General features: G+C 44.0%; 1 protein-coding gene across 1 annotated transcript in view; it reads left to right on the forward strand.

Annotated features, from left to right (window-relative positions):
• Positions 1 to 3,871: 3,871 nt before the first annotated feature.
• The window catches only part of LOC126158475 (cuticle protein-like), an 81,073-nt gene continuing 68,048 nt past the window's right edge, over positions 3,872 to 16,896 (forward strand). Inside the window, exons 1-2 of the mRNA XM_049916445.1 lie at positions 3,872 to 3,898; positions 16,356 to 16,861. Coding sequence (XP_049772402.1) covers positions 3,887 to 3,898; positions 16,356 to 16,861 — 518 coding nt within the window. The 5' untranslated portion in view covers positions 3,872 to 3,886. The remainder of the gene's footprint in view (positions 3,899 to 16,355; positions 16,862 to 16,896) is intronic.

The raw sequence follows: 16,896 nt of genomic DNA on the forward strand, positions 1-16,896 counted from the left end.
ATAGTTTTACTACTTACAACATTCCTCCTGTATTTCTGTTCTTTTATTTTCACAAATAAAACATAGTGCCTCAGTATTAAAGGCACTTGAAACAAAGACTTTTTTACTAACACTTGCAACCAGTCAGCTCCCTGGTACTTAGAATGTTCTTAACAGATTATTTATTTTCTAATTTCTCTCAGTTTTTTGCACAGATAAGATGATAAACATAATTCTGTGCATAATTCTGTTCTCAATTGTTTGGAGACAAGTAAGATAACTACAAAAAGAGATAAATTGTTTTGTGATTCGTGTCACAATATGAGATTTGGCACGTAGAACGTTTGACATTTCCATTCCTCAACTAGCATCGAGCAGTCCTTCTAACACAACAGGACACTACGATTGTAGCTTTTGAACAGAATGGTCAGTGCAAACAGTTAGAATACATCTTCAGTCTACACTTCGTAAACCTTTAGGAAAATTCCAAATTTTGTAGTGGATATCCTCTATTTGTCTGAAATCATAGATGTCTACTACTGTATTTCTATTTTTGATAATTTGGCAATCTTCCCAAATAATCTCAGTCAACTGCATCTCTTACGATTTTCGTAACAGTTGCAACCACAACACGAACAGAAAACTCTGGGCTTGTAAACGGCTGGCCAGACAACTATTTGAAAACATACGAATTCACTAAAGCATACAGCATTCTTTTCAGTTTATGGTTTAATTATCATTATCCAGTGTGATTTTCCAGGAACAAATTATTGACTATTGCACATAGTTTTGTTTTTCAGGAATTGTAATACGAAAGAAATGGCGAAATTTACGCGATAAATTTAGTATTACATTGGTTTCCATTCCATAGCCAGAACAAATACGGTTTACAGCTTGGCATTCAGTTCCTCGTTATTATCGAAATTGCTTCAATGGCGTCTCATAGAAGCTAAGAGCATCGCTTTGCCTTCGAATTGCTTTCTTCGACGTTCTTAACCTTTATCAGGAATCTAACATAAACGTATACCACGGATCACCGCGATTTGACTTACGTCGTCTCTCTCATAACTTCTCTCCCACTCCATTGCGTTGAGCCTTTCTGTGACTAAACAAACCCGTGACGTATCGTGCCCGTCTGTTTTGGTCAGATGTTTGAGCGGAGCGAAAAAAAGACTCCTTAGAAATTACACAACCGATTTTTGTTCGAATTTTCATAGCCGAACGACGAATAGGAAATGAACAAGTGAGGTATTCAACTGAGCAGCGAGAGAACTAGTACTACAAAAAAATATTAAAAACTTGAAAGTAAGCAGGGTAATAAATATATTTTATTTCATGTTTTCTGAACAAAAGTTGAAAATAAAAAAAATTGAAAGAACAGGCAAACTTCTGTGAAATGATTTGCCTAAGAGTGAGAAATAAAACAGATTAGAGAAACATTTGACGTCCCTCTGAATGATACTCGAAAGATTATAGCAAATGAAGTGCTGATTCAAGTTCAAAGTTCTTTGTTTGAAAGAGCGTTAGAGGATATTTATCTGGTGGTCCAAATAATCCATCAGGCATCCTCTAGTGCTCTTTAGAATTATAAGTTAGACATTGATTTCTAAGTGTCAAACTGCACCTGATTTTGTATAGGGCCTACATGATTTCGAGCATAATTCAAAGGTATATCAAATGTTTCTCTGATCTGTTTTACTTTTTTACTTTTAGGCAAATCATTTCACGAAATATTTGACTTTTTTTTGCAAAATATCCTTTATTGAGTCTTTCCTGTGTCTTCGATTAGTCGACCGTGGGAAGGGTCCCAGACTGTCAAACAGTACTCATTAATTGGTCGAATGAAGGTCCTGTAAGCTGCCTTTCTCGAGCATGAGTTACACTTTCTCAGGATTCTTCCAATAAATCTGCGTTGCAGGTGATTTGGGGATGTACAGGGTGGGGAATTGAGTGCACAGATCTTCCAACTCCGGCAGCAATAAAGATTCAAACTACGGTTAGAGTTATATATTTGATCGACATCAGATCTACCCGGACAGAAATTCCTAGAAACTTAAAAGTTGTGACTGATTCCAGTGACTTATTTCCTACTGCATGACCAGTAGAAACGAACAGGGTGAAGTAACACAGGGCTATTACTATTCACGGAAGGTAAAAATCTACATCTACATTTACATGGATACTCTGCAAATCAGATTTAAGTGCCTAGTAGAGGGTTCATCGAACCACCTTCACAATTCTCTATTAATCCAATCTCGTATAGCGCGCGGTAAGAATGAACACCTATATGTTTCCGTACGAGCTCTGATTTCCCTTATTTTATCGTGGTTATCGTTCCTCCCTATGTAGGTCGGTGTCAACAAAATATTTTCGCATTCGGAGGAGAAAGTTGGTAATTGGAATTTCGTGAGAAGATTCCGTCGCAACGAAAAACGCCTTTCTTTTAACGATTTCCACCCCAAATCCTGTATCATTTCTGTGACAATCTCATATTTCGCGATAATACAAAACGTGCTGCCTTTCTTTGAACTTTTTCGATGTACTCTGTCAGTTCTATCTGGTAAGGATCCCACACCGCGCAGCAATATTCTAAAAGAGGACGGACAAGCGTAGTGTAGGCAGACTCCTCAGTAGGTCTGTTACATTTTCTAAGTGTCCTGCCAATAAAATGCAGTCTTTGGTTAGCCTACCCAACAACATTTTCTATGTGTTCCTCCAATTTAAGTTGTTCGTAATTGTAATACCTAGGTATTTAGTTGAATTTACGGCTTTTAGATTAGATTGATTCATCATGTAACCGAATTTTAACGAGTTCCTTTTAGCACTCATGTGGATGACCTCACACTTTTCATTATTCAGGGTTAACTGCCACTTTTTGCACCATTCAGATATTTTTTCTAAATCATTTTGCAGTTTTTTTGATCTTCTGATGACTTTATTAGTCGACAAACGACAGCGTCATCTGCAAACAACCGAAAAAGGCTGCTCAGATTGTTTCCCAAATCGTTTATATAGATAAGCAACAGCCAAGGGCCTATAACACTACCTTGTGATAATTAACGCTAATAACTCTCCAAAGCAGTACGCAGACGACGCAGATGTAAACAGGAAGAGTGTGTACAGAGAGGTTTCATCGCAGGAAATAGTTGCGAAAAATAGGAAGATCTTCAATAGATCAACTCTGCCTGCGAAGACAGGCAATCGACGAGCAATACGAAGATAAATGTGATGCATATAAAGACATTTGATACTGTTTGATTACACTGTCGTGAATCAGTCAACGGGACCAATGAAAACCTCAGCCACACGTATAAAATACAAAAACACTAAATTTGAGTTTTTTTATTTATGGCATGTTTCGGAGGTTTTGCTCCATCATCAGGTGGCAGTAACAATCTTTTCCTCAGAAGCATTGATCCTGAGAAATCAACGATGTCGAAATATGTAGAAGGGATTTGCCACTCTACAGGGCTACCATTCGAAGAGGAATAAGTTGACACGAAGACCTAGGCCTTGGTGTGTCAAAGGGAGCTGCTAGATAGAAATTCGTTGGAAGAGTTTTAAGGATGTTTCCTTATTCACAAAATTCTTATTCGGCCAAACTTTGAGTAGGAATCATTAGTCTTGGATTACAATGGACTGTGATGCAGCTTTTGTTTTTTCGACAGAAACTCGTCAGTGCACGTACTGACCCCGATATGTAGGTGGCGGATAAAAATACCGCTGTGCCCCGAAATCTGAGGCGGCACCACGCCCAATTAGGCGCTACTGTGCTAAGCCCGGTCCGGTCCTGTGGCAGGGCTGCAGACGGCGGACCAGCTGGCTTCTAGACGCTGGCGGCCGCTATATAAGACACGCCGGCGCGCTCAGCTGCCAGAGCACTCCACGAGCCGCCTCCTCCGACGTCATGGCCTGCAAGGTGAGGAACGGGAAACACACACACAGTAGCAGCGCCTAGAGTTTCATACAGTTATTTGTAAACTCTAGATACAATCTTTGCATCTTTTAGAGCATTATTCCTCATTAGAGCTGAAGACCGATTTTACGAGTACCGTATGTGGCGATCTATGCTCGTTGGTAGATAGGCTGGATTGTCTTGCGTTTATACTTTTCTTGTAAAATTCTTGTGTTATTATATTTACCATAGCGGCTTGGAAATACCGTGACTGTTTCTGAATCTTTCAGTGAGGAATGACGCTGCGACAGGCCATACTACGGTATAAAGGGGGAAAAAGGGACGAAAATCGATAGAAATGTTCCAATTCGGTTTTACAGAGAGTACTCTACTGCATTGGCTCCTTACTTAGCTTGCATTTATCGCGAATCTCTTACCCAACGTAAAGTCCCGAGCGACTGGAAAAAAGCGCAGGTGACGCCTGTATATAAGAAGGGTAGAAGGACGGATCCTCAAAATTACAGACCAATATCCTTAACATCAGTTTGTTGCAGGATTCTCGAACACATTCTCAATTCGAATATAATGAATTTCCTTTTAGACAGAGAAGTTGCTGTCCATGCAACAGCACGGCTTTAAAAAGCATCACTCCTGCGAAACGCAACTCGTCCTTTTTTCACATTATATCTTGCGAACCATGGATGAAGGGTATCAGACGGATGCCATATTCCTTGACTTCCGGAAGGCGTTTGACTCGGTGCCCCACTGCAGACTCCTGACTAAGGTATGAGCATATGGGATTGGTTCCCAAATATGTGAGTGGCTCGAAGACTTCTTAAGTAATAGAACCCAGTACGTTGTCCTCAATGGTGAGTGTTCATCGGAGGTGAGGGTATCATGTGGAGTGCCCCAGGGAAGTGTGGTAGGTCCGCTGTTGTTTTCTATCTACATAAATGATCTTTTGGATAGGGTGAATAGCAATGTGCGGCTGTTTGCTGATGACGCTGTGGTGTACGGGAAGGTGTCGTTGTTGAGTGATTGTAGGAGGATACAAGATGACTTGGACAGGATTTGTGATTGGTGTAAAGAATGGCAGCTAACTCTAAATATCGATAAATGTAAATTAATGCAGATGAATAGGAAAAAGAATCCCGTAATGTTTGAATACTCCATTAGTAGTGTAGCGCTTGACACTGTCACGTCGATTAAATATTTGGGCGTAACATTGCAGAGCGATATGAAGTGGGACAAGCACGTAATGGCAGTTGTGGGGAAGGCGGATAGTCGTCTTCGGTTCATTGGTAGAATTTTGGGAAGATGTGGTTTATCCGTAAAGGAGACCGCTTATAAAACACTAATACAACCTATTCTTGAGTACTGCTCGAGCGTTTGGGATCCCTATTACGCGGAATTGTGGGAGGACATAGAAGCAATTCAGAGGCGGGCTGCTAGATTTGTTACTGGTAGGTTTGATAATCGCGCGAGTGTTACGGAAATGCTTCAGGAAATCGGGTGGGAGTCTCTACAAAAAAGGAGGCGTTCTTTTCGTGAATCGCTACTGAGGAAATTTAGAGAAACAGCATTTGAGGCTGACTGCAGTTCAATTTTACTGCCGCCAACTTACATTTCGCGGAAAGACCACAAAGATAAGATAAGAGAGATTAGGGCTTGTACAGAAGTATATAGGCAGTCATTTTTCCCTCGTTCTGTTTGGGAGTGGAACAGGGAGAGATGATGCTAGTTGTCGTACGAGGTACCCTCCGCCACGCACCGTATGGTGGATTGCGGAGTATGTATGCAGATGTAGATGTAGATGTACACGTACAGACAAACAAATGATTACAGTTTCAGAAAAATCGGATTATTTATTCAAGAGAAAGAGCTTTACAAATTGAGCAAGTCAGTAATGTGTTGGTCCACTCCTGACCTTTACGCAAGTAGTTATTCCGCTTGCCATTGATTGAAGGAGTTGTTGGGTGTCCTCCTACGGGATATCTTGCCACATTCTGTCTACCTGGAGCGTTGTATCGTCAAAAACTCGAGCTGGTTGGAGACCCCTGTCCAAAATGTTCCAAACGTTCTCCATTGGGGAGAGATCCGGCCACCTTGCTGGCCAAGGTAGGGTTTGTCAAGCACGAAGACAAGCAGCAGAAACTCTCGCCGTGTGCGGGCGGCCAGTATCTTGCTGAAATGTAAGCCCAGGATGGTTTGCCATGAATGGCAACAAAACAGGGTGTAGAATACCCTCGACTACCGCTGTACTGTCTCCAGTCACATCTTCGGCCTGGAATCTCAGTGGAACTGTCTTTTGTGATGAGCCCAGCTTCGAAATGAGGCACAATGACTAGCGGTAACATGCCTGGAGGTGCCCCAGACAGAATTGGATAGAAATCCGACTGCCGCCCGCCATACGGCCTAACAGCCACGAGTGATGGTCTGGGATGGGATTTCTTTTCAGAGCAGGACCCGTCTGGTTGTCATCCACGGAATCCTTACAGCACAGCGGTAGGTCGACGATGTTACACCCTCCGTTTTGTTGCCCTTCACGGCAAGCCGTATTGGGCTTAAATTTCAGCAAGATAATACCCGCTCACACACTGCTTGACTTCGTGCTTGCCAAACCCTATCTTGGCTAGCAGAGTGCGCTGGATATTTTCCCAACTGAGCGTGTTTGGAGTGTTATGGATAGGGCCTTGCAACTGGCTCGGGATTTTGAAGATCTAAAACGCCAGTTGGACGGAACTTGGAACTATATCCCCAGGAGGACCTCCAACAACTCTATCAGTCAATGTCAAGCCGAATAACCGCAAACGTAAGGGCCGCCAGATGTGGACCAACGCGTTGTTTACCTGCTCAGTTAGTGGAGCACTCTGTCTTGGATAAATCATCCAGTGTTTACGAAACTGTAATCATTTGTTTGTCTGTACACGTAGTCACGTCTACCTATATCCATCTCGTTCTGATAATTGTTTCGTGGTGCGTGTTTTTTCCTTACAGTGTATTTCTGGAGCAGTAAGTCAGTTCTACGTAATTATGCTGCTCCTCATTAAAATTCCAGTACCAAGAAGGACAACAAATAACGAACTTTTACTTTATACAATACAGCAGGAAGAATACGTGATTAAAAATGTAGGTGATTTGGGGGCATACTGGAAAGGAAATCCGGTATACAGATCTGTCACCTCTGTCTGCAGCAACGACTCTAACCAGGCTGGGCATCGAAATGAATTGGGCTCACCATTCCATGCTGCTTCAAATGCAAGCCATAGTTCATCAGTTATAGAGGCTAGCGGATGGTGGCGTGCCAGTCTCTCAGCAACGTATGACCAGATGTTCACAGTGGGCGAGAGATCTGGAAAACGTGCAAATAGTCGAACACTCTCTGAATCGAGATACATCAGGACAGCAAGGACAGAATGCGGAGTTCGATTATTTTTTGAAAGATAGTATCATGGAGACCTCCAAGAAGGGCACAGCCACAGGCTGAAACACTCTAGAAATGTCAAAAATCACTAGCTATTCGGTCCAGATGTGATTGTCTTGCGCACCCAGTGGCATTCCGTACTGTCACGCCTCGTGCTGGGGCAGTATGATGATGCATAATGCGATCTGGCTACGTTCGTTTTCATTCCATCCTCTGCAGACGTATATGTCCTTTGGGACTCGTCTGAAGGCACGACGTGATAGCACTCCTGTGTCCGGTGTTGGACGCAACACTCTTTGTGCCACCTCAATGGAAGGCGCAACAATGGTCGTTATGCTGACGGATGTTGTCCTCCAACCCTCATATTGTTGTCGGTAATGATACTTGTCTTGCTGCAAACAAGCACATTTATCTCCTGACTCGTTGCCTACATCAAGCGCGGCAGAGCGAACAATATGTCTGTACTCTCAGGCGTAAGTCGCGTGGGGCCACTGAGATCCAGTATGAAGCCGAGGATGGCACTGCTGAACCCATCAATTCCATAGTCACATGACACTCATGTTATTCGGACCAAAGTGGACAGCACGCCTATTTTGCCTTTGCAGCTTGCTGCTATCCTGGTGTTGCAAATTTTATGGCTAGCAGTGTAGTTTCGGAAAGAGAACCTATCATCAGACGGAAGTCGGGTTCATCCTAAAAATTCTAGATTTCGATGACAAACAAACGATTTTTCTTGAAGAAATAATGTAAAATATGTACCATAATTCGTCACTGCCGTGTCAAATAAATTATTCACTCACGTATAATGTATGTGGCTGCAGTTTCCTCCCTCACAAACAGTTTTTGTGTAGGTTTCGCGTAATTTGTTCATCTTCTTGTGCCGCGCGGGTTAGCCGCGCAGACTAGGACGTCTTGTCACCGTTCACGCGGCTCTCCCCGTCAGAGGTCGGAGGTTCGAGTTCTCCCTCGGGCATGGGTGTGTGTGTGTGTTGTCCTTACTGTGTGTTAGTTTAAGTTAGGTTAAATAGTGTGTAAGCTTAGCGGCCGATTACCTCAGCAGTTTGGTCCATAAGATCTTACCACAAATTTCCGTATTTTTGATTTTAGCAATGCGTTGTTGCGTGCTATCGAAAATGATTCATGGTTCTTGAGCAGTACAGGCAGTCGAGTGTAGTCCTTTCGGGAACGGCCACGCACCAACTAAGCGGGCGCTAGTAAACGCGTATGGCGCCGGTTTGCGAAGTATTCTTTCAACAGATGTCTTACTTGTCAGTAGTACATATCCTACTGAGTGGAAGCAAAGTTTAATTCAACCTATACCCAAGACTGACAACCCTAAGTCGCCAGGTGACTACAGGCCGATCAGCATACTACCTGCAATATCTAAAGCCCTAGAATACATCGTCCATGAACAGCTGACGGATTACCTCAAAACTCATAACATCCACGACAAATATCAGTCAGGCTTTCGAAAGCACCATAGTACAGCAACTGCATTAATCAAAGTAACTGATGACATTAAACATGCTATGGACAGACGTGAAGCTACCATCCTAACGCTGCTTGACTTTAGCAAGGCTTTTGATACAGTTGACTTTGATATATTACTAATTAAAATGATGCAGCTGAATTTCTCAAACAGCGCAATACACTGGTTCGACAGCTACCTCAAAAACAGAAGTCAACAAGTCATTTGTGGGTCGGAAAAGTCATCATGGAAAAACGTGCGCTCTGGAGTTCCCCAAGGCTCCGTCCTTGGTCCATTACTGTTCTCACTGTACATTAATGATATTTCTCCAGTGATTCACTCCTGCAACTACCATCTATATGCCGACGACATCCAACTGTACATAAGTGCAAGCCCCAAGAACATTGCTGACGCAGTAGCGAGTATGAACGCAGATCTTTGCTCTGTTTCTCGATGGGCACAGAACCTAGGTCTGAAACTAAACCCCAAGAAATCCCAGGTCATTCTTATATCTCATCCAAAGTTAATCAGTCGGTACTTTCGCGAAACAGTCCCTCAAATACTCCTCAATGGTACCCAACTACCATACCAAAAAACAGTAAAAGACCTTGGAATAATCTTGGATGAACACCTAAACTGGGAAGAACAAACAGTCACAGCTTGCCGGAAATCGCTCTCCTCCCTACATGCAATTCAAAAATTTAGAAAAATATTTCCAACCCATGTTAAACAAAAATTAGTCCAAACACTAGTCTTGCCTAATCTTTACTACTGTGATGTAGTTCAACACGGCACAAATAGTGAAAATTCGAGATGCCTCGAGCTAGTGATGAATGCTTGCGTTAGATACGTATGCAATATACGGTTGTATGGTCATATCAGTCCTTCATACTCCCAGCTAGGTTGGATACGCCCACATAAGGCACGCGATCTCCACACGATGTGCTTACTTCATCGATTTCTTAGCCACTGGTGCCCCCAATACTTATCTTCTCACATTAAACACCTATCATCATTCCACAACCGCAATACCAGATCGGATACGTCTAGCATCTTGGCTGTACCTTTACATAACACAAAATCTTTCTCCATGTCATTTTCCATCTCAGCCATACGACTATGGAACGCGCTCCCCTGTGATCTGCGTCTTATTCAGAACCACTTAACATTCAAGAGGGAACTCAAGACTTACATATTAGGGACGGTATAGCCACCATTGTTGTGCCCCTCTCATCTTTTTCTTTCTCCTCTCCATCATAGTTTCGAATTTTACCATTCTATTTCTCTTCCTCTAACCTATCTACCTCTTCTATATCTCTTTCACCCCATTCTATCGTCTTATGTCTCTGCTTGATGAGAATAACTCACAAGCTGCGAGAATATAACGAGAAAATTCCCAACTAGCATTAGGACTGACATTCATAAAAGAAAAATATGTTTACTTTCATACACATAGTCATTATTATTATTATTATTATTATTCTTGATTGTTATAATTATTTTTTGATTGTTATAATTATCATTGTACTACTTTTATAATCTCTATTTTTTTCTTTAACATTAATACTGTATAACATGTTATATGCCCTTAATGTTCTGTAGAAACTGAAATTTGTTGAATCTGAGTATGCCTGGTTAGGTGTAAGAGAGGGCCTGAAGGCCCTAATCTTGCCAGGTAAAATAAATGCATAAATAAATAAATAAATTAATTAAAATCAAGAGTAATGCTTGCGGAGATGTAAGTAAACTGCGATTCAACTAAGAAAAAAACGTGAACGAGCGTAAGCAGCTAAAATCAGGCAATAAAATGTTATACACTCATTCTGTCAAGAGAGCGGGACTAGAACCTCAGCTATTATTTTGTAAATTACTGCTGAATGACGTGGCTTATCCCAGAGTGCACGGATCAATGTGGTAGAGATTAAATGGTGTTAGTGCATATCAAAATGGTTCTGAGCACTATGGGACTCAACACCTGAGGTCATCAGTCCCCTAGAAATGGTTCAAACGGCTCTGAGCACTGTGGGACTTAACTTCTAAGGTCATCAGTCCCCTAGAACTCAGAACTACTTAAACCTAACACACAGTAAGGACATCACAAACATCCATGCCCGAGGCAGGATTCGAACCTGCGACCGTAGCGGTCGCGCGGTTCCAGACTGAAGCGCCTAGAAACGCTCGGCCACAGCGGCCGGCTGAGTGCATATCAACAACTAGGATTAGCTTCGAGTGTGAAGCCAGTAAGAGATAATGTCCTGCGATCGCACAATATTCAGTAGGCTGACTCCTAGCATCTGCAGTTAGGTGGTTCTTAGTGTGTGCTGTAGTTTACGAGCACTACACTTATTCAGAGATACAGTTTCTAGATCGTAAATCGTAACTGGTAATATGCACACCCACTTACGTGCAGAAATTAAGGATGAAAGTAACTTCCGCGTGATGTGTCACTGCAAAGAAACATAGCTCGATACATAGAATGAAATGTTACAGTACAGTATGGTGTATAACAGTGCAGAAGATAACTGAAAGAATTATGTAATGAGAGGGAAAGAAATGACAGTTATGTTCAAAGACAATAATTACATTGATGTGAGTGCGTTTTATGATGGTCCCCTGGACATTACAAAAGGTGGGACACGATTCTAATAGGGTGGGTGATCAGCACGGACGCCACTGCATGCACTGCAACGTGCTCTCATGCTGGCAACAACGCTGGTCTGGAGTTCTCCTGGTAGGGCGTTCCATTTTTCCAGCTGCGCGGATGACAGCTGCTGGATGTTCTTTGGTGCATGTGGACGTTCTGCAATATGTCCCCTATACGTCCCAGACGTGATCCATGGGATGTAAGTCGGGGAACGGACAGGCCAGTCCATTCGCGGAATATCCTCTAGTTCCACGAGCTGCTCCACCTGTGCTGTCCGATGCGGTCGTGCATTGTCATCCATAAAAGTTAAGCCAGGGGTGAATCCACCTCTGGAGAGACGCACGGCCGCAAGGGGTAGCCGTGCGGTCTGAGGCGTCTTGTCACGGTTCGCGCGGCTCCCCTCGTCGGAGGTTCGAGTCCTCCCTCGGGCATAGGAGTGTGTGTCGTCCTTAGCGTAAGTTAGATTAAATAGTGTGTAAGCTTAGGGACTGATGACCTCAGCAGTTTGGTCCCATAAGACCTTACCACAAAAAAAAGACGCACGTGTGATAGAAGTACAGTGTCACAAAAAGCTTGTCCGGTAAGTGTACCGTCTTCAAAGATTTGGCACTCAACATGCTCATGCAGTATCATACCTCGCTACACCATAACACCTGGACCACCAAAACGAACGTCTTCGATACTGTTCTTGGGCGCATTAAGAGTGGTCATACAGCACTTCTTTCTGTGTATGGTCCAAGTTTTATCGAGTTACGTTATTTGGCAGTGACACATCAGCGAAAAATTACATTCGTGCTAAGTTTTGAACACAAGTGTATTACTGACATTGGTTTTTAGGGTTATTATAACAGCTTAAATCAGGATTTCAAGTTCTCCCCTCCAGAATGCGAGTGCGGATCTTATACATCGCAGCAGCGTAGCTTTTGTGGTGGCTGTAGGTGTTATAGGCATGGAAATAATTATAGAGGAAAACAGTGAAATTCTATAGAGGTAAAAGTGAGCGTACAGATGAATGGCAGTAGAGGTAACTGTTCTGAACTGGCAGATGCAGGACAGCAGAGGTAATGTGGATGAGGCGTCATTGTTCTGCACGTGTCAGAACACGAAACTCGCTGGTGCTAGTGATCACTGATTCAGCCGCTGCCTCGTCGATGACAAGGATATTAGGTATGGAGCTCAGACTTAGATAGCACAACGATTGGGGAAGTCCTTTTCAAAGAAACTATTTCAGTCGCTTTAGGGGAAATCACGGGGAGCCAAAATCTGAATCGCTATAAGGGGATTTGAAACGCTAGAGCGTGATTTCTGTGTCTTATCTACGGTCTCACTCCGCCACCTCTCTCTCATTAGATGCCGGCCGCCGTGGCCGAGCGGTTCTAGCCGCTACAGTCTGGAACCGTGCGACCGCTACGGTCGCAGGTTCGAATCCTGCCTCGGGCATGGATGTGTGTGATGTACTTAGGTTAGTTAGGTTTAATTAGTTCTAAGTTCTAGGGGACTGATGACCGTAGAAGTTAAGTCCCATAGTGCTCAGAGCCATTTCTCTCATTAGATAGTATTCGTGGACGGACGCGTGACCATCTCACATCTCTCTCGACCATTAATGTCGACTTTCGAAAAGAGAGCCGCTATTTCTCCATCAAGTAGCTCCCCAGTTATTCAGACTAGTCGCCGTGACATTTTTTTCCCCGATATTGGGATTTTAGTTAGCGTTCTTGATGCAACAATGTTGTCGATCTGGTCTAACAGGAAAAGGGAAGAGCGTCCATGAGAGGTAGTCATAAACATTTCAACTATCGTATGGAAAAAAGGACTTGGAAGAGCAGTTGAACGGAATGGATGGTGTCTTGAAGGGAGGATATAAGATGAACATCAACAAAAGCAAAACGAGGCTAATGAAATGTAGTCGAATTAAGTCGGGTAATGTTGAGGGTATTAGATTAGGAAATGAGACACTTAAAGTAGTAAAGAAGTTTTGCTATTTGGGGAGCAAAATGACTGATGATGGTCGAAGTAGAGAGGATATAAAATGTAGACTGGCAATGGCAAGGAAAGCGTTTCTGAAGAAGAGAAATCTGTTAACATCGAGTATAGATTTAAGTGTCAGGAAGTCATTTCTGAAAGTATTTGTATGGAGTGTAGCCATGTATGGAAGTGAAACATGGACGGTAAATAGTTTGGACAAGAAGAGAATAGAAGCTTTCGAAATGTGGTGCTACAGAAGAATGCTGAAGATTAGATAGGTAGATCACATAACTAATGAGGAAGTATTGAATAGGATTGGGGAGAAGAGAAGTTTGTGGCACAATTTGACCAGAAGAAGGGATCGGTTGGTAGGACATGTTCTGAGGCATCAAGGGATCACCAATTTAGTATTGGAGGGCAGCGTGGAGGGTAAAAATCGTAGGGGGAGACCAAGAGATGAATACACTAAGCAGATTCAGAAGGATGCAGGTTGCAGTAGGTACTGGGAGATGAAGAAGCTTGCACAGGATAGAGTAGCATGGAGAGCTGCATCAAACCAGTCTCAGGACTGAAGACCACAACAACAACAATGGAAAAAAGAAATCCATGTTGTTATTTTTTGTTTGTTTCTTTACATGTATATGCTTGAAGCTCTGGTACATCGAAATCCACACGCCAGTGTATCGTAGCTTGTCGCAAGAAGACACAAGACTATGACGCAGACCACTCGTAGTGGAGCTGGGTTGCGTCATTTTGTCTTGTCTTCTCTGGCGGTCTGGTAAAGTACTCTGGCACGCAGATTCCAGTATGTACCAGGGCTGCAGGCATATATCTACAAACAAACAAACGAAAAATACGAAAAATCAGTGTGTGTCGTACTAAGAGATACGATGTAATGTTCCTTCGGACATGCATGGAATATACGCACGTACGAGTGCAGGTTGTGACACATGGACAACGACGTATGGAAGTTTGGGTCTGGCGGTGATTCGTGCTGGGATGGCCGAAGCTGTTAAGGCGACCGCTCGCGTAAAGCGGGAAATCCGGGTTCGAGTCCCGGTCCGGCATAAATCTGCTTTGTCATCATTCCAATATACAGTCGAAAAAGGTCAATGTTCTCAACTGCGAATGTATTTCCTCTATAAACAAATAATTACGTAACTTTATTTTCTCAAGGTGGTTACTACGACTCTGTGATTACCCTTTGTACGTTATCAGAAGTAGGTCGCTCGTACTCCAACTGATCAAGTGCCTGGCGATTAACAGTGCAGCAACTGTTGTAGAATATGTTAATAAGAAAAACTGAAGAAACATTGAAATTGGTTGCCTAATGGACAGACCCTCAATAGCTAGTAGTGTTTTGCTAGAGAGGACCAGAAAACGGTCTTCCGAGTATAGTCCACGACATAATTCACCCAGTGTTACTATGAAGTTTGTCTACAAAGGTCACAAATAGTACAATTTCTCTTGCATTGTTACTATGGGTGTCACACTTTGTCGAACGCTCGACATTTAGGCACGTTAGTGAAATAAACTATTAGTTGTGAGCACCCATTTGCTCTTTCGCTAAAAGCGCATGTTTCTGCAGTAAGAAGGTGACAAAATTTATGGGATACCTCCTAATATTGCATCCGACCTATTTCCCCGGACTACTGCAGCAACGCCAAATGGCATGGACTCAACAACATGTTGGAAGTCTCCTGCAGAAATATTGACCCATGCTGCCTCTTATAGCCGTCCATAATTCCGAAAGTATCTTTGGAGCAGGATTTTGTTCACGAACTGACCTCTCGATTACGTCCCATAACTGTTCGATGGGATTTATATTGGGCGATCTGGATGGCTAAATCATTCGCTCGAATCGTCCAGAATATTTTTCAAATCAATCGCGGACAATTGTTTCCCAGTTACAAGGCGCATTGTCACCCATAAAAATTCCGCCATTGTTTGGAAATGTTTGGGAACGTGAAGTCAATGAATGGCTGGAAACGTTCTTCAAGTAGCCGAACATAACCATTTGCATTCAATGATAAGTTCAGTTGGAGCAGAGGTCCCAGTCCATTCGATGTAAACACAGCCCTTACCATTATGGAGCCTCGTTTACAACTTGAGTTCATGGTTTCGTGTAGTTTACTCCACATTCGAACCCTACCATCAGCTCTTACCAACTGAAATTGGGATTCATCTGACGGCCGGCCGCGGTAGCCGAGCGGTTCTAGGCACTCAGTCCGGAACCGCACGACTGCTTCAGACGCAGGTTCGAATCCTGCCTCGGGCATGGATGTGTGTGATGTCTTTAGGTTAGTTAGGTTTAAGAAGTTCTAAGTTCTAGGGGACTGATGACCTCAGATGTTAAGTCCCATAGTGCTCAGGCCACGGTTTTCCAGTCGCCCAGGCTCCAACTGATATGGTCACGAGGCCATGAGAGGCGCTGTAGGCTACGTTGTGCTGTTAGCAAAGACACGGACGCATCTGTCGTCTGTAGCCATAGCCCATTAATGCCAAATTTCGCCGCACTCTCCTAACGGATACGTGCTATGTACATCCCACATGTATTTCTGCGGTTATTTCACGCCATGTTGTTTGTATGTTAGCACTGAGAACACTACGCAAACGCCGCTGCTTTGTCCTTGGTGAGAAGTAATTCCTGAAATTATGTATTCTCGGCACACTCTTGACACCGTAGATCTCGGGATATTCACTGCCCTAACGATTTACGTAATGGAATGTCCGATGCTTCTAACTGCAACTACCATTACTCTTTCAAAGTCTGTTAATTCTCATCGATTGGCCATAATCAGATCGGAAACTATTTCACATGAATCAAGTCAGCGCAAAAGATAGCTCCGCCAATGCACTGCCCTATGCTTCTGTACGCGATACTACCGCCATCTGTACATGTGCATATTTCTTTTGTCACTTCAGTGCGTTTCACTTGTGGGGTATGTATTTAAGTGCAGTATTTTCTTTCCTCCTGCAGCTGATCGTCCTCGCCGCCCTCGTGGCCGTGGCCCGCGCCGGCTACCTGGGCGCCCCCGCCGTCGTCGCCCCCGGCCCTGCCATCGCCGCCGGCGCCTACGCCGCCCCCGTGGCCTACGCCGCCCCCGCCCTTCGTGCCGCTCCCCTGGCCGTTGCCGCCCCCGCTGTGAGAGCCGTCGCGGCGCCCGCCGCCGTGGCCGCCGAGTACGACCCCAACCCCCAGTACAGCTACGGTTACAGCGTGTCTGACGCCATCACCGGAGACTCCAAGGCCCAGCAGGAGAGCCGCAGTGGAGACGTCGTCCAGGGCAGCTACAGCGTTGCCGAGCCTGACGGCTCCATCCGCGTCGTCGACTACACCGCCGACCCCGTCAACGGCTTCAACGCCGTCGTGCACAAGGAGGCTGGTGTGCACGCCGCCCCCGCCATCGCCGCTGCCCCCGCCATCGCTGCCGCCCCCATCGCTAGGGCTGCGTACGCTGCCCCCGCCCTGGCCTACGGCAAAGCGTACCTTGGTTAAACACTCCCAGCATGTATATTGA

Source organism: Schistocerca cancellata, chromosome 2 (genome assembly GCF_023864275.1).
Source record: "Schistocerca cancellata isolate TAMUIC-IGC-003103 chromosome 2, iqSchCanc2.1, whole genome shotgun sequence".
NCBI lineage: Eukaryota > Metazoa > Arthropoda > Insecta > Orthoptera > Acrididae > Schistocerca > Schistocerca cancellata.